This window comes from Stigmatopora nigra, chromosome 4 (assembly GCF_051989575.1).
Source record: "Stigmatopora nigra isolate UIUO_SnigA chromosome 4, RoL_Snig_1.1, whole genome shotgun sequence".
NCBI classification, from domain to species: Eukaryota; Metazoa; Chordata; class Actinopteri; order Syngnathiformes; family Syngnathidae; genus Stigmatopora; species Stigmatopora nigra.
Genome location: NC_135511.1, coordinates 11088304 through 11106968, shown reverse-complemented (window position 1 = coordinate 11106968; position 18665 = coordinate 11088304). Strand labels below are relative to the sequence as shown.

The 18665-nt window shown below is 38.9% G+C and overlaps 1 protein-coding gene across 1 annotated transcript; it reads right to left on the bottom strand.

Moving 5' to 3' along the window:
* Positions 1-21: 21 nt before the first annotated feature.
* LOC144194959 (acetyl-CoA carboxylase-like) lies at positions 22-18170 on the bottom strand. Its single transcript, XM_077714219.1, has 54 exons — positions 18083-18170; positions 16248-16755; positions 14336-14468; positions 13999-14137; positions 13816-13925; positions 13659-13740; positions 13486-13584; positions 12927-13036; positions 12722-12832; positions 12433-12642; positions 12092-12262; positions 11766-11927; positions 11527-11690; positions 11088-11238; positions 10905-11008; positions 10725-10806; positions 10504-10649; positions 10276-10426; positions 10041-10175; positions 9501-9647; positions 9216-9404; positions 9002-9102; positions 8825-8913; positions 8613-8737; positions 8430-8543; positions 8192-8305; positions 8037-8126; positions 7830-7948; positions 7526-7549; positions 6876-7016; positions 6700-6799; positions 6522-6629; positions 6386-6442; positions 6227-6268; positions 5932-6147; positions 5625-5780; positions 5297-5500; positions 5074-5229; positions 4883-5005; positions 4470-4739; positions 4278-4375; positions 4074-4194; positions 3889-3999; positions 3514-3657; positions 3312-3432; positions 3133-3229; positions 2967-3063; positions 2664-2799; positions 2391-2568; positions 2201-2313; positions 1981-2135; positions 1410-1580; positions 1120-1256; positions 22-877 (listed from the first exon to the last, which is right to left on the bottom strand). Exons 2-54 carry the CDS (start codon positions 16733-16735, stop codon positions 751-753), a joined length of 7239 nt encoding a protein of 2412 aa, XP_077570345.1. The 5' UTR covers positions 16736-16755; positions 18083-18170; the 3' UTR covers positions 22-750.
* Between the last annotated feature and the right edge of the window lie 495 nt (positions 18171-18665).

The window sequence follows — 18665 nt, the reverse complement described above, 5'->3', positions numbered from 1 at the left end:
AAATGTTTCTTTTGCCAAAAATAAACCAGTGATATTTATTAATGACATGATTAGTCAAATTGAAAAATAACAGCTTATATTCAAATGAAATGGTATATTTTTAGCTGAAATGTCTGGCATTCAGTGGACATATATAAACAAATGCATTCAAACAAAAGTTTAAATGACGGTATTAAATTCTATATTTGGTGTCTTGGTTCAAGTGGAGTGGATTACATAACTTTTACACAAAGTTGTGAAACCTGAAATGTGTTATATTCATTAACACTAAAAGTTAGGTCATATGCTTAAAAATCCTTGAAATTGATTAGGAGCCCTGAAATACATACTGCAACACAAATTACACTTAGTGCTAAATATTAGCACTCCGACATGAATGTTTCCACAATCATAAGCCAATATGTAACTATTTTGCACAAATATCTCGACTAAAAATACGAAGCTTTGTGAGTGCGTATAAGGCTAAAGTAACACCAGTGTCATGCATGTAGAAAAGCAGAAGTGCAATGTGCATTACAGTGACCAAATGTGGTATCCTAGACCAAAAAGGTCTAGTGTCATTATTAAACTCTCGTGGAATTTGGAAGTTGACCATTTTCCTTCCATTATCAACACTATTTAATACAAAGTGGTTCATTAAAAAAGTTCTTTACCATGGCACTTATTGCTGTTCAATTGTATGTCTATTGTAAGAAAGCTTATAGTTAGAATTATTTTATGGTAATACAAGCCTTACAAATGTTCCACAGTTCAGCTGGTGCTGCTGTTGTCTATGGTAGCAAGCAAACGAGAGAGTTTGGCCCTCTGTGACGCAGTAATGTTCTGGCTCATGTGGATGATGCAGTCCATGGCGACATCAGGGTTGGTTTCAACCAAACTTTGGAACAAGAACAAAGAAAATTAGTAAGTAAATGTAAAACGGAATGAACACATTTAAACTGGCTTTTCTTAGTTATTCTTGGATAATACGATTGGTGAAAATGCCTCTCGTCGAAAATAATTTCATTTTTCTGATATTATATTGGAGAAAAATTAAAAAATATTGCGGATTTGTCTCTTTGTCCCCATTCTATAGGTACTCTTAATCTGTAGAGGTTGGTGTAGCTGTCTTTTACTTACCCGCGGATATGTTTCAAGGCATTTTCCCTTTTCAGGTACTTGATATTTTCACGAATGGCAGATCGAATGTTATCTTCTCTGGACCAGTGTTGTTCAAGCCACTCAACAACTGCTTGGTTGTTATCCCACAGATATGCCTAGAGAAGAAGGTTGGAGGGGATGTATAATTTGTAAAAAAAAAAAAAAATGGGTCAAAACATTCAACTGTTGCATGTCAGGTTTACAATGCAGTCTGCTGAAACAGTACTTCTAAAAAATATATAAACATATATATTGAAATAGCAACCAACCTTGACTGCTCCCTCTATTTCAACAAACCAACGACGCAGCATGGACTGCATGTGTCCATCACTGAGGTCTTTGTTGGCTTTGAGAATCTCATACTTCACCGCCTGCTCCAAAAGGAGGCGCCGGAGACGCCAGTAGAAAAAGGGCCGTGCATTCTTCCAGTCTAAAATATCCTGGTATGGGTGTATAAAAAAATATTACGAATTAGCCGACTTCATTAGATTCACTATATTATAAAGTTGCATTTAACTGCTTAGTTCTTACTGACCTTCTGTCAAAAGAATCAATGTACAATCAATGTGAACAAAAAAAGGCAGTTTTTGAAATCAACTACCATCCTAATCTGCAAGCATAATATTGTTTTAATTTTCACCTTCAATGACTTGATAATACCATAATAAGATGCAAGGAACATGGAGGAATCTTTGCAAAAAAGCGTGAAGACTTAAAAGTATCAAATGGCCTAAAAAGGTTTACAAGCCATCACTGACTGTGCAGGTAAAATAAAGTGAAACAGATTTTTATTTGTCACCTGTCATAAGATGAAGTGGGATGTAGTGTATGCACACTTACAGTGATAACTCCTTTCTCCTGCATCCTGCCAGGGGTATCGTGAAGATCCACAAACTGCACTGCTACCTGGTGGTAGATGGGTAAAAGGAACTCTTCTCTTGCTTTCAGCTTTGCCTCCAGGTCTTTACATTGCTTCTCGGGAAGATCTAGAGAAGCTACAAAGTACGGAATTTATCACGGAAATGCTCATTAGTGTAACTTTTGAAATCGAATCACTTACCGAGCTTCTCAACCAGACCAGCGTAGATGGAGTCCAGCCTTCTCATGGTTTTCAACAGGTCCTTTTTCCTGAATTTGATCTCTACTGTGCCCTCGGCTTCTAGAACACCCCCTCTGAATGGAAGCAAGGATATTTAATGAGCGGCATGATGTTGATTATCACATACTTGATATAGAAATCCTTCTCACACCTGCTCTCTCTGTCCGCATAGAGCTCCATACAAAGTGGGTTAATAGTAGGGTCAATAACAACCCAGGACCCGCCTCTTAGTTCAGCGTGCGGTGGAATGTAGACCAGAACAGGTTGTTGGAAACCACGCAGGGCATCCACAATGTAAGCACCAAACTTTAATACCTGGTCATACATATCTGGGAAACAATATAACAGAAGCAACCATGAATTACTCAATATATTGACCATGCTTTTCACATAATTCAATTTATCTTTAGCGCCCATGCTTCACCTTTCATTCCACCTGAAAAGCCCCTCCAATTGGCAAACACCATTAGCGGCAGTCGCTCACGGTTGAAGTCGCAAATGGCTTGAGCTGTTTTAAAGGCTGAATCTGGAAACCACACTTGACCAGCCTGTTGGAGAACCTTAAGTATATAACACAGACATTTTCGTCATCAAACGAATATCCTGTATCTTCTATTGTTAAACCATTTTATATTCTTATTTTAAAAAAGAAAAAAAAGTATTCTTAAAATTTGGTAAATTTAAAATTGAATGGCAAGTGTACATGTTTCATAAATACTAGACTCACTTTTGATTCCGAATCTAAGTTGGCAGGATCAGCTGGAATAGTCAATTCAACAGTCCGTGTTTCAACAGCAATTACACCAAGAGGGATCCCTCCTAACCTAAATGATTTCAATCAACAATTCAATTATTATGGCACAGTATCCTATGTATTTATAGAAGATATTTACCGAGCTCTGCCAACGACAACCGTCTGAGCCCAAGAGCCCATGATTTCCATGAAGGAGCCATGGTCGAAGAATCCACTCTGCCAGGCACCTCTTATGGCTAGGAATGGTTAAGACAAAGAAAAATATATTTAATTAACCAAAAACTAGCATTTAAAAAAAATCATGTCTATATTGCTCACTTGGATGGGGTCTCCCAACCAGCATCCAGCGGGGGTCATACGGGGCTTTGGTAGGAGTGAAGTCGATCTCTCTGTCAACTGGATCTGTGGTTGGTACAACAGGTGCAGGGGAGTGTTTGTTCTGTCAGAAGAAGAAAGAACATGTTATTAGTATAACAAAAATGATCATGGAAGTGGTAGCTGATGTAACATTCAGTAGGACCTTTGGCATGTAGGAAAGCCACTGGAGAATGGTGAAGACCCCCTCGAAATCATCTGGAACAGTAGTGTGTGTGACTCCATTGTTGTGCATGATCTGGATGCCCCCCAATTGGTTGTTGGAGGTATACACCTCTCTGCCCAGCACCTGCAAATAAGAGGGTTTACCTAAGCCTCTATCCGAAGGGTTCTTGGGCAATTTACAAGTTTGCAGGAGCTAATCCCAGCTGACTTTGGGTGAAAGGCTCCACCCTAGACTGGTCGCCAGTCAGCCTATAGGCCCCTACTTGAAAAATGTTTCCAAATATTTGAAAAGATTTTTTGGGCATTGTTTTTTTTTTTTTTTTTTTTTACAAACAAACAAAAAGACTTAACAAACCTTATTCAATGCACTTGCCCCAGTTAGGATGATGTGAGAGTTCTCCACTTGGATAACTCTCTGGCCCAAACGTACTAGATATGCCCCAATTCCGATAGCACGGCAGGTTACCTAGAATGACCAATGACCAATGTATAAAAATGTTACTGAGATTTTAGTTAAATGTGTCAGCCATGACACCTTACCATACTAATAGTAATGATTTCTTCATAGGCCTGTGAAGATTCTCCAGCAATGGTGCCTGATCCTCGCAAGTTCTCTACCCCAAGACCTTCATCCTTTCCAATGATATCCGTAATTATGTACCTGGTAGTCGTGACAATGACATTAGCCAACCTAGTTATAGAAAGAAAAGGAGCACTACAGGTTGTGTAATTTGCTTGTGATACCTGGATTCCCCTCCTTCTTCCACATGGTGACAGTGTACCGAATTGGTGGCACTGATACGTGTGTAGTCATGTGGTGTCAGATAAAGGTACTTAAAACCCTAAAAACAGAAAATAAAATAATTCATTGATCTTGAAAAAAGGAGACTGAGTCAGATCCCCAGGTCCTTTTTTTTAACCCTAGCAGGCCTTCACCTTATATGGGTCAGAAGGATCAATCCATGCCACCTGGAACATGTGTCTGATCTCCTCAGCAAGACCAATGCGTGCACCGCTGTTGGCAGCAATATAAATGCGAGGGATTCCCTCAGCTCTGGCCAACTCGGAAGCTCTGAGGAACAACTCATCTTCCTGTGGTCCAAAAGACCCAATCATGTGAGTGATGTCATTACAAATGACAACAATGTCTCGGCCTCCTGGGTATTCTGGTGTTTTCATCTTCATCTTGAATGCAACTATTCCGACCTGATAGAGGTGCAAAGGGAAATAATTACATGAGCAAGTAACACCATATGTGAAAGCTTGTTTTTCAAGAATTCCGAAGCCAAAATGTCCTCCATTTCTGGAATGGCCCAAATTTCATGCATTCTGTTGTATGTGTATCTTACATCATTGTCCCCTGGCAAGCGGTTCAGTTGCACCAGTCGACCTTGTGGGTCCAAAACCAGCTCAGTGCACATCAGCATATCTTTGGGATATTTGTCCCCTGAACCCCATTGCTTAAACAGAGCCTGCAAAAATATTTTTTATGGCAGAGAGAACCTGGACAAAAAAATCAACAATAGTATAATAAAAGCACCTGCTTGAACATCTCAGGGAAGTCATACACATATGTTGTGCCAAGAGTTTGAGCCTGAAAACGCTTAGCTTGCAGCAAATCTTTGGTAACATAGGGAGTGTTGATCAACATCCCCTGCAAAAGTCCCTGTTTGTCACCATATGACTGGAACATTATCTACAAGGGAAATGACACAGAATCAGTTAACTCACGATTTAAACAAATATAGTTAAAATGGTCATACCTGGCCAGAAGTTGGATCGGTCACTTCCTTATACAGACTGATGTCCAAATAATACCCAGACTCGTTCGTCAAAAAAAGACGGATAGGAATGGCATGTCCGGTGGGAGTCAGGCGAATGTTGATTTTTAGCTCAGCTTGCAGGACTCGCAGTTTCCAAAGACGGCTTCCATAACGCATCACCATGGAACGTACAGATTCCTCAATCTGGGAGCCAAATGCACACAAAGATTCTCAACAACAACAGAGATTACAGGTAACAGTATAAAATAAAAGATCGGACATGTATTCCAAAAGAAATGTGCATCAGTGATGTACAGTGCGCGCTCACTTTAGATGGGTCCATAATGACAGTAGGAACAAAATTGAGGAAGATGTGGTTGCAGTCAGTGCGCACAGTTGTGTTACTGAAGGCCACCTCCAATTCGTCCATGGCCTCCAGCAGAAGACGTTCTCCCTCATTCTGGAGATACTCAAAAGACGCTTCCTGATTGCACACAGACAAATGGACAAATTGGGTATTTTGGTCCAGATAAAAGCCTTACTTTCCTACCTAATATAAAACATCTGATGTCCACATATGTTGTATTTTTAAATAAAAAGAATCTCTTGCTCAAAAAAGGTGAGCAGTCTCTTGCCTTTGTAATCAGATCGGAGTGGCGAATAATAGCTCGAATGAAGAACCTGTAATCTGTAACTTCGGCACCCTCCTGTACACGAGCAGCTCCCAAGTAAAGGTGCATTTTGTGATTTGCACAAGGGACCGCAGTCAGGTCAAAGTTTCTCATGCGATTCAGTTCGAGCTGAAAGGCTAAAGCTGGCTCCAGATTACGGTAAATACGATCTTCCTGGAACTGTGGAAAAGAACAGACATTCAGATGGAGTTTATCAAACTGCACCATTCAAATTGAAATTAAAAAAATAGACAAGAACCCCATCTCTTGCTCTGAAAGTGAAGAACTTGGGAAACTCCCTCTGTTGGGAAAAGAATGAAATGATGCACTGGATTGTACTGTACACTGAGCGTATATAAAGATAGTCATATTCATAGGAATTGGCAAAAGAAAATGCATCAGATGGAAAAAAAATTACCTTCTGTGCAACCAAAAATGTGATTCTTCTGATGCCATATTCAAACAGGGATGACCTCTATGGGAGGAAAAGAAGAAGAGTATAATAAGTTATTTTGTAATGATTGAAATCACAGTACAAGTCTATGTGAGCTGACCTTGGACTGGGCGAAGGATGTGAAGGCAGTCACTAAGTCATCATCATCCTCAGTGTCGGCTGTTTTTATTGACACGTTAATAATGTGGATTGGATTCTCACGTGTGTTCTGTCAAGAAGAGGGAGATGTACCTTAGAGATCGATAGTAAACCAAACGACAACAAGAGCATTCACTCACTTTAAAGTTCTCTTCTTCATAAAAACTAGAGCAGGATTCTAAAAATGGCTGGCTCTCCATCAGGGGCTCTGCAAAACTGCAGAGAACTTCATCAACGTTCCTAACAGACCAAACAATTTCAAGTCAGCAATCTTAATCGATTGAAAACGAGAGTGGAAAATGATTGCTAGTTGGACCTTTTGAAATCGTCAAAACACTGGAAGGCTACCATAGCGCCCATTCGTTGACAAGGTGGAGATAGCGATCCTTCCAAGAAGAGATCACTGCTTTGTCGTCGCATCTTTGACTGGACTGAAGCATTCAGTGGGGCAGGAAGCCTAAAAGAAAAAAAAGAAAGAATTGTCATGTGTGCTTTGTCAAAAAATATTCTGAATGTAAACAGCTCTGTGTAATTTAGGCCATCATTGTAGCAATTTTGCATTTTTAATCCAAATAAAATGATCACCATTCTGCGTAAGCAGAATGAATGACATATTGTACCTTAATTGTTTCATTTCATCAAAATAATTATTTGCTCTCATGAAGACAATAAATATCTCAGGCATGGGTTTTGTAAGAGAAATGTTAGCAAAAGTGAATTAAATGATGGTTGAACCTAAAAGAAAGCTCTGTATGGATATACTACAAATAGAGAAAAGTGTTGCATATGGAGAAGTTCAGCTACAAAAGGGGAATTAGGAAGGACTTGTTATACGAGTCCTTCAATACAAAACGCTTTTGGATTGAAAGGAAGTGGGAAAAAAAGGGATTACAATGCAGCTGGCATGCTTTACTGTAAGACATACACACCATCAGGTGTAGTTGACTGGGAGGAGCTTTACTCTACCTGTTCAGAGTAGGGCTGCTCCCTCTGAAATAAGATGATTGACAATTCAATATTAGCAGTGGAGGATTTTCAACCTCCTGTACCGCTAGGCATTATTACATGCACTTCAGTAAGTAAAGCTATTCTACAAAGACACAGTGAGACATTAAAAAATGACACAAAATGTTATATGCTTCAATGTTATCAAAACCAAACTATGAGTTGCTTTATGTGCTCTTTCCACAGCTGCTTTAGGGGGAAGTCCACCACCTCGTCGCCACTCATCACTGAATTGTAGTTGTTTTGGCAAAAGTCAAAATGTTACCTGTTGGGATGTGACGAAGGCAGCATGAATTGAAAATCTACAGCGCACGTTCCATCTTTAAGCTGGTGATGCTGGATACTGTTGAGCTCATAGGCGATGTAAGCTCTTCGCACATACACCTGATGGGGAAAAAACAGCACAATAAATCATTATAACTAAATGACCTAATGAATAAGCAAGTTTGAGAGTGAGTTCAAATGGGCATACCTCCAACGCAGCCATACACACAACTTGATTGGAGTGGTAGAAGAAATTTGGCAAGACGTCAAATATTGACGTTTCAGAAAGGATGAGTTTCTGGTGGATATAGAAGATGACAAATGATTTGATGCCAAAGCTTTTCATATTTATAGCAATTATACCTTTAGGTTCTCAGGGCAAAACTGATGACCATACATGTCAATAGCCGAGAGGAAGATGGATTCCACTTGGTTGTGTCTCAGTTCATAAGAAGGTAAATGAGAGGCAATCAGCACCTACGCCAAAATATCACACAAAAAATGTATGCATATCAGTAAAGTACCAAAAATTAAAAAAAATAGCAAATGACATGCTTGTATTAAAGAATATTATATTTAAGTACTCTGCTAAAGGTCTTACCTGTCTGGCTCTTAAAGCTACTTTGGAGTTCTCCATCTTACTGAGCTGAGTCAGTTCATTCAGAATGGCCATCAGCTCATCTGCCAGGGTGGGATCCCTTCCACAAAGTTGATCCTATACAAAGTCAAATATATTCTAAATTGTGTAAAAATCCAACTACCATGAATATAACAAATGCCTTACAATGAGCATTGTGACCAAGATATTCTTCTTGGAGACCTGGGCATGAGAAAAAATGTATTCCAGTACAGGACTCATGTCAGGTTTGTACTGCTCCCTCAAGTTGATTACACACTTGTCGTAGTGAGCTGCTTGTGGATAAAGATAATATCCCACACAATGCTTGGTTAGGATAGAGACTATATTAACCCAGAAAACATTGATCGGACTGCTACCTTGCTGAAACTCCATCTCAACTTGAAGGTATTGCTTCAGCAGATCCAGAACAACAGACTTCATGTAACCACGTATGCCGCTGCGATACCTAGAACACCAGTCAAAAAACTTAAGTCAGTGCAGCCCTAATGACAAAAATACATTTTAGTAACACTGAGAAATATGATCACGCTAACCTTTGTACCAATTGAACAATACTCTGAGTGTTAATAAAGAACACCTCTCGATCCGCCTTCCTCTGAAGAGTAGCTGCATGGCTGTCGAGAATATTTGCAATCTGGATTGAAAAAAAATGTTGTTCAGCATTACCTAGTGAAATTATTAGTTTGTACCAAATACAAGATTTGGAAGTATTTCTATTTATAGGAAACAAGTATGTTAAATTTGCACCCTTTGGCTTGGAAACTGGCACAAAACAGAGGTGATATTGCTGGCATATTGGGCCATGACTTTGCGGATATCTCTCTCAACACCAGCTGGGATCCGGCCCGCCACGCTAGTCATGATCTCTTGCAGCTCCAGCAGTGGAAGAGAGGGGTCCCTCAGAGTCTTCATCAAGGTTGCTACCCACTGTTTCAACTGGAAAAGGAAGCCAGCAATAGTACACTTTTCTAGTCAGAAAGGTCAATTGATGTTGATCAAAATTCTGCAGCAGGTAAAATTGCCAAAATGTACCTTGCTGGTAAAGTAAGGCTCTTCGAGGCAGTAGCCGTCCATTACTTTCACCAGGTTATCAAGGATGCTGTGGAACACCTGATGGAGCTTTTCACCAACGATGGGCAAAGGATGCTGAGGTGGTAGGGTGCCGGTGTTGAGTTCCACCTAAGTTATGAAAGAACTTAATGTAATTAAGGTGAACAGGACTTCAGAACAGAACGGATGACATAACACTGTTTTTATTAGAGCGCTCGGCCTCAAGTTCTTGCTCACTTTGTGCTTGGAGTTCACCTTCTTGGTGAGCACGTCAATTAAAATTGATACTCTACTATTATTTTTGGACAAATCCCAATGAAATATGCTAGCTATATTTTAAAGATTATAAAATCAGGTTAAATGGATCAATGTAGACTGATCCATTTAGCTCAATTTTTATTTTTTTCCATTAATTATATACTTATTTCTGCCTGTTGGTTTGAGTTAGCCAGTTGTTGTTTTTTTAATTATATTTTTATGGCGGTGTAAGCACATTTTTAAGGGTTATACAGGTTAACTTACCCGATGTATGCTGCTGGGGTCGTCCAAGTTGATATGTGCCATCATGCAACCGGATTCCAAAACTGCACCGGGCCTCTTAATAAAATGTATATGTCCTGCCTGCTCTACAGTCAGAGCCATCACCATCTTCATCACCTGAGACCACGACACAAAAATCTGTTTACATATCCTACCATAGCGCGTTTGTGTGACCAAGATTATGGGCTGGTGAAAATGCATTTATCTCCAATCTGACCTCAATCTCTGCATAGATCTCCCCAGCGCAAATATGAGCACCATCTTCAACCATATACTGCAATAGTTTACCAGCGGAAGGCGATCTCAAAACGGTGGGATCCTTTTCCTTGTCAAACACGCAAGTTTTGTTGCCAACTGTGATGCGATAGCTGCAGAGTTTATAAAGTATAAAGTAAAAAAATGTGAATGACTTTAATTTGACTCTTTGAAGGCGAAGAATTCCTACCTGTCAAGCTCTTCTTTCATATATGTAGTATGGCTGCTGCCATCGTAAGAGAGAAGAAGACCACCGTCACTGAGGCTGTGGACGTCTATTTCAATGTTTGAGTCATTCATTATGATGACATACGTTGTTGGGGACTGGCGAGCCACCTGAATTCGACAATAGAGGTTATGGACTAATGGTGAAAATGGCAATTGTACTATGAAAGTAGAATGAAAAGATACCTTTAAGCAGAACTTGACTCCTTCATATACAAGATCTAAACTTACAGAGTTGAGAAGGCTTGCAGCAGGCAAAACTTGCCCTCTGTCATTACACAAAAAAGTATGGATTTGCAATTGATATATTGGCGTTGGTAGCAGCAGTATGTCGATGTTTAAAAGGCCTGAGTCTTATATACTGACCTTTCTAATGAGTGTAGAAAGTCTGACATGCTTTTTCTGAAGTTTGCATCTGCAACATGCAAAGCCCCGCACACAATTCCCAGCATTGTGTCTGGTCGCTCTGCCTACAAAAAGGTCACATGGCCTCCCGTTGCAAAATTTGACAGGTCAGCATAGTAAAAACAGCTAAGAAATGACTCCCACCTGAACTTTATCTGCTATCAGGTGATCCAGCCAGCTGGTGTCTACGTCATTGTTTCGAAAGCTCTCCGTTTCTAGTAGCTTAATGAGATATTCAACAGTGGTCCTGAAGTCTCCTCTGATTGATAGCTCCTTCATTGCTACCACCATGTTCCTGAAGCAAATAGCAACCAAATGTTGACACTAGACTAAAAAATGCCATCATAAAGAAGAGGAAAATGATAGATTCATGATTTAATATTGTGTTTGTTTTACACTGAGGAGTTTTGTTTTTTTAATCCTTGAAAAGTGTTAATTTTACCAACAATGTATAACTGGGGAGCCTCATTGATTTTATACGACCATATGAAGACCATAGTTTGGTGACAGGCCAAAATACAATGTTTTGATACAGGGAATGGTGAATTAAAAAACAAATGAATAAAATCAAAAAGACACTTACGATATGGCTTCTTCTCGGTTTTCACCCCAAGAGAAACAGTGTCCAAATTGTGAGTCGGCAAATTCATGCAGACCACCTGTTGGTCCAACACTAAAGTAACCCCAGACATTTTTACTGCTACGGAAGTTCAGCTCTTGAACAGTGCCAGAACTGGGTTTGAATCCCTGAAAACAACAGGGTAAAAATAATGTTCAAGAAAATGAATGGAAAATGAGTAGAAGTGGTGAGACAATCTCTACCTCATCAGGGTTCTCACTGGTGATTCGAGCAGCTATGACGTGCCCTCGTGGACTAGGTGGACACTCTGGATTGTCAAAATTAATAATGCTATCACCCCAAGCAGTTTCTCCATAGAGCAAACGGATGTCTTTTATTCTGTGAAGTGGGATGCCCATGGCAATCTGGTGTAGGATGCAAACAGTTAGAAAACTATTAAACATGTGACCAAATGTCAATTTTGAGACAGCAGAGAAGGATCGATAAATGGGAATTGGATTTTTAACTAAAACTAGTTTATATTGCATAATTCTTATGGAGAGCATTCTTTGTTCAATGAAAGTTTTACCTGAAGTTGGGCAGCCGGAAGATTTACATCCCCAATCATCTCTGTACAAGGATGTTCTACCTGTAGACGAGGATTTAGCTCCAAGAAATGAAAACTCCCATCTTCAGAGAAAAGATATTCCACCGTTCCAGCACTGACATAGCCCACCATTTTGGCTAGTCTAACTGCATACTAGGTCAGAAAGAAGAAACAAAACATAATAGTATAAATAATAGCCATGGTTACATTAGGAGATTATGAATGAAAAGCATCCTTGAAAATCCTGAAAATCACCATACAAATCTAGTGCATGATAATTGTTAATATCAAAAAAATATTACATGTAATATAAGGTGACTAACCTGCTCCATGTGTTCGAATGTCAAGGATGAAGCTATGGTTGCGGGTGCTTCCTCTATGATCTTCTGGTGCCTTCTTTGAATGGAGCAATCTCGCCCAAATAGCGAGATGGCGTTTCCATATTCATCCGCCAGTATCTGAACCTCCAAGTGTCTAGCATGTTGGGCCAGCTGCATGATGAAAATGGGAGAGCCAGGAACTTCTGTCTGAACCTACACACAATGTACAAGCTTGGTTTAACACTAGAAGCATTACAATAGTGGAAGTGTACAATGAAAATAATCCACATGCCTGCCTAAATGAGGTTGGAAAGCTGTCCGCACTTTCTACTTTCCGGATCCCCTTTCCACCTCCACCCTCTGAAGCTTTGATGACAACTGGATAACCAATGGTCTCAGCTCTCTAATACAAAAAAAGTACTTTTTTTAAAATGACCACTCCTCCTGAAACATATTCTGATAATTGTCAGCTAGATAGGATTATTGAACAAGCATACCGCCAGACCATCATCTACATCCTGAACACAGCCCTGTGTGTAGATCTCAGGAGGAACACTGATTACATTGCCAGTGATTTGTTCAGTCTCAGTCCAGTCCACTTTCAGACCTGGAACACGACAAGAGTGGGAAACAGTGTGTTATCATTAGAATTCTCTTGGTAAATAAACACAAACTAAGTCAAAACAGTGGTCTAGTGGTTCACATGCAAACCTCACAGTTCTGAATCTGGGCTCAAAGCTCGATTCTTCTCGAGTTGAACATGCACTTTCTCGTTCCAAAATATATTTTGTAGGTTATTGGAACACTTTACATTGGCCTGAGATTTTAAGAATGTGAATCAACAAAACCTTTTAGATTCTTGCATGAATTTGGTAAATAAGAAGACCTTGGGTCAGGAAGCACTGAAGGATTAAATGTGTTTGTTTTTCTTTTAACATGTTTATATCTTTATTTTACCAATTTGAAAAGATGGACTAGTCTCAACAAATGTTATTATGACCTTAGGGGAGAAGAAAATACAACATAGTATCTGTAATGTCTATGATGAAGTCAAACCTGAACCGCTCCATGGTAGTGTGGGAATGTCTGCACTCTGGGCCACAATTGAGGAGGCCACCTTATCTCCAAGAGCCCACATAGCCTTACTGGATGGTCCTACAATAAACACACAATTAAAAGCAAGCAGAGCAAATAAAAAAAAAAAACATTTTTTTTCTAATTTGTGTTACCTAAAAAGGAAATTCCTGCTTTATCCAGCAACTCGGGGAGCTTGGGATTTTCGGAGGCGTGTCCCCATCCAGCCCACACTGCCTGTTATTGACAAACAATATCTTGAGTTGACATCCCCCTTGTTTTTTGTCAAGTAATGGATTTGTCAATATTTACCTGCACTGGGATTCTTTTCGCAATGTCTACTATCAACTCTACATTCGCATAGTTGTTATTGTTTGGCCCACCAGGGACAGGGACATAGTGGTCTGCCATTTTGATATATTCTGAAAACAAGGACAGAGAAATTAATTTCATGACGTATTGATAAAGTACTCAATAGGAACTACAAAGTAATACCTGCATTAGCTTTTAAATCTTCAGGGGTTACCATCACCACAAAGCGGATGGTCCTCTCATTTCGAAACATCTCGTAGGACCAACGTCGAATAGACCTCATGCATTTGACGGCAGCTATGCCATTGTTGGCGATAAGCACCTGTAAAAACACTCAAAATGGACAACTATACTACACTGAAACATTTTTGGGACTTCAATGTTACAATGAAGGGGTTGTCTTAAACACTAAAGGGAGATAAATCCAAATCCAGAACCATTTCTTTCCTATAGATTTTAAAATATTTCTTGAAAATGCAAATCAATAAAATGCATAAAAACATCAAGGTAGAAGACTCACCTTTTCGACGACACGGTTTCCGCCAAAACGGGTTACAAACTCAGCAGGTGAAGCGACAGTGAAGTCTCTATGAAGATCCATCTTTCTTTGCTCACGTCCTTTTTTTACCAAGTGAGGACCAGACATGCTGGGCCTAAAGCAAGAAAATGTTGAAATAGTGGTATGAATTTGGCTCAGATGAACCCGTCCATAATGCGAGCGACAGGTAGCTGAAGAGAGCCGAGAATTCTAAACAGCCACACCGGTAAACAACTGAAGGGCTGAATGAAGACAATAAGGTGTTGAAATCAAAAGCCAAAGTCAAAGTCAAAGTTCAGTTCTGGCGATGCAGCGGCCCAATCTATAATACTGAATGTCCTTATCTTATTTTGTGCTGGTGTGTGTAAATTGTGTTTATACAGACATTATTTCTCACAACAATAACTCACAATGTAAAGACATGATTATAACTCAAAATAAACTAAACATTTCCTTAACTAAACATTGTGCAAGTAAAATATTTTTAAGTGGGAATATTTAAGTTCAAATGCATTAATAAAATTCATCATAAACAACGGACAAACTTGATTTCACACAGAAGGTGCAAATTAAAGGCGATATGCAAAGATTCATTGCTATGTGTGTATATATAGCCTCACTAGCCAAAGGCTGCACTTGGAATTAAAGTGCACAAGATTGTATATACACTTTGTATTATATCTTTCAATCTGTCTTTTGAGGAAAGTTACCCTTTACATGATAGTATTCCCTTCTCTGAAGTATACACAAAACGTGCACATACCAATACGCGTAAGCGCTTATATAACTGCATGAGTACACAGCAATGTGAGTAACTCTTCCTCTTTAAAATCATCTGCAACAGCATCTGTTTCAAACTACTGCACTAATAAAGACTAGAAACAAAACACACAATGGCTGTGGATGGTCTCAAATGACAATGCTAGATAGAAGTGGCCTACCTTTGAAAATACAAGGACCAGGGAGGATTTTGAAAAGCATCTCCCTCCATCATGGTTGAGCAAGACTCATAATTTAGTGCGTTTTGAAAGTGAAAGGGAAAAATAACACTTCCTGCCTTCCGATTGTCCCCTCCCAGATGCGCGGAAGATAAGATCGAGTAGGCTTTACAACAAGCAGCCCATTTAAAATGTCCAAACGGAGCAGACCCAAAAGAAGAAAACAAAGTGTTCCTTGAAGTGATTTGGTGTCTCGTGTCTCTGTAAGACAACTTTTGGCTGGGAAGAAATCAATGTCAAATCATCTACTATATATAATTATTCTGGTATTAAGCAGATACAAATAATTTGGGAAACCCTATTTGATATAAAACAAGAAATGTTTGGTCTGATATATGAAAGAGGGAGGGGAAAAAGCACATCGTAAATTAAAAACTTGTTATCAATACTGGTGTGCTAAGATGAAGAATATTTTTATACATTTTATCCCACTTTATTTACTTTATTTTCATTTCAAATTGCACGGCATTGAAAGTGGATTATTTTAAGATTTACTGTACCAAATGACGAAATGCTCTATAAAAAAACTTTCCTTGAGATTTGCAATCAACAATGAAGTAAAAGAATAACAACAATGAAATATAATAAATTTTGGTCCAAAAAGTATTTACCGACTTTAGAGGGAAGGTGGTGTGGTCTGCTATTGACCGTACTCTGAGCTGGGGTCCCAGCCCAAATTTCAAAGTGACTCTGGAGCCAATAATAGAGCAAAGAGGGTGTGAATAATACAACAATAGCACAGGTCAGCTTGTTTCAGTCAGATGATAAGAGTCCAATATATAGGACCGGGGGAGAAATAGTGTTCCTAACACTACTTAACTAATAAACAATAAAAAACCTATAATTGATATGTCATTCACATGTTATATGATGCATGCATTGAATAGAAATCTTACTTCATGCCCGAATTTAGCCGTGGCGCTTCAGGTGACGTCGGCTGACGAGGTGATTTGGCAAGGGAAGTGGACGGCTGTGGCGCTCCACTTGGCGGTTTGGCAGTTAAGGTCTCCTCGTCTGAAGAATTGTCCTCCGAGGCTCCCAGAATAAATTTGAGACGCTCCCTTGCCTTGGGCCCGGATCGGAGCATTGGCACGTTAGTCGTCAAAAGTTCCTCCTGGGCGATGACAGGCGGTTGTTGCTTTTTCACCTGAAGTCTCGCAGAGGAGCTGTCAGCTTGGAGGCTGTGCTCCTTAGGCTGCGCTGATGCACATTGTTGATGCAAATGCGAGGGGTGGGCAGCAGCCACATCCTCTTGAGGTGCAGGGGGGCTGTCACCTGATGGAGTTTCCTCTCCTTTCTCAGGCATCGCAACTTGCTGGCTATTTATTTTCCAAAGTTTGAAAAATATCCATAGGATTAATCCAAACAATGCAAATGCGAGCATTGGAAGACATTGTCATAGGACTGGAGGGAAAAAAAGGGAAAATTTAATAAAATTAATCAATATGCCAAAAAATAATGGGCTTTATTATTTAATTATTTAATTAATTATGCCATTTTTCTTATTTTATCATAGCAAAAAAATATAGCACTTATTTGCAATCACTCTCCACGTCAATAAGAAAAAAACACAATTTCAGATTAGTAATAAATAGATTCCATTACAGTCAGTTTAAAAGGCATCGTTTGGTATGGACGACACATGACATCTATTTTTAATTTAACAGGGAGGTACTAATCTAATAATAATAATTTAATTCATTCACTCGAAAGCAGGGACAAAGAATGCAATATATTCTCTTCTAGTCTGGGGAACATAAGGTAAAGTAGGTCACTTGAAGGTGATCAGAGGTCAAATGTCTCAGTCAGCCCAGATAAATGTAATCAAAATACTCAACTTTTAGAGCAGATAAAGAAAACAAAAGGAAAACTCAGTCTTTTTCAATACAGTTAGTTAAATTTAGAATAATCTAGAATATAACTTCATATTTACACAGTAGTGGACTTTAGATCACAATGTGCATTCCCGTTTACATTTTGAAAAGAGCATGTTTTAGCTTCCTGCACAAAACTATAGCTATAAAAACAAAAAGGTCATAGTGTTCTTGAGTCAAAGTGCGTGCAACCTTTTTTGAGCGTCTGGTAAACAAAACTACCGCCCTGCAACAGCTGACATCAGATCTAAGAGTGGCTACTTGGCTTCAAATTGAGCCAAGGTCAGTACCGATCTCGTGGGAACTGACCATAAATGAGCAGAAGGGACACCCAAGCACAAAACAACATGAATATGCAATAAAATTACAAATCAATCTGTTTTTAAAGTCTTTTTTGCTGCCATTTTCTGGTTGAAAGCGACATCTGGCCTTTATTTGCTGTCCTTCAGCACATTCTCAAAAACTATACAAAGTTTTCCTGTCAACACTAAAAAAACGGTGTAAAATATGTTTAAAGCTCATTTTAAAATATTAAATTGCTATACATGCACTTGATGCTTAAATCTTTATTGAGATCAGAAGACAAGAAAAAAATCCACTTTAATAGACGATCCATTCATTTTATTATAAGGAAAAATAATTTGCTTCGCGAACTAACACAAATCTTTTATTTTATATCATCCAATTGCTGCGTGCAAGTCTATTGAACATTTAAGATAGTGAGTCTTATAGACGCTAGCAAGCTAACTGTCAACTTAGGGACAGTCAACAAATCCGGGGACAATTGTGTCCAAGGGCAATTGTTTGCTATTTGTTGAGTCGCTCTTTGTTAAATGTAACCTGTCAATTGTACCTACCTTCAATCTCGTGGCAACAATTCAGTCCCCAGGTTAGCACCCCTCCCCCTGTCCTAGTAGAATGTAAACATGTGCGCTATGGTTTAACTCCTCCCACATAAACGGAAGTTCCCTCAAAGATGCTTTTATTTTTACAGAGTAACAACACTAATATAGCACTTTACTGATAATAAAGTACTATACGTACAGTGGAAACAACACGTCTCAAGAATATTTTTTCCTTGTCAAAATTTCACTAACTCTTTAATGGGGCCAAAATAATAAGCATTCTGAGCATTGAGCATATTTTATGTTTATTAAGAGTGCTGTGGTGTTACATTTATAAAATAAAATAATAATACAAAAAACAGGTACAGTTTTTCCTTCCATTGTCTACCAAATTATTCTTATTATTCTTATTCTTATATTATTATTATTATTTTTAGTAGTACTATTAGTAGTAGTAATAGTAGTAGTTGTTGTAGTAGTAGTAAAAGTGGTAGTAGTAAAAGTAGTAGTAGTAGTAGTAGTAGTAGTAGTAGTAGTAGTAGTAGTAGTAGTAGTAGTAGTTGTTGTTGTTGTTGTTGTTGTTGTATTAGCAGTA

What these genes read in the sequence shown, in the direction of transcription:
- LOC144194959 (XM_077714219.1), bottom strand. Translation starts at nt 16,735, where the DNA reads ATGCTCGCATTTGCATTGTTTGGATTAATCCTATGGATATTTTTCAAA. An exon ending in TTTGCCCTGAGAACCTAAAG is followed by an intron (nt 8,127 to 8,191) that starts GTATAATTGCTA and finishes TATATCCACCAG; the next exon opens with AAACTCATCCTTTCTGAAAC. An exon ending in CCGATCCAACTTCTGGCCAG is followed by an intron (nt 5,230 to 5,296) that starts GTATGACCATTT and finishes TTTCCCTTGTAG; the next exon opens with ATAATGTTCCAGTCATATGG.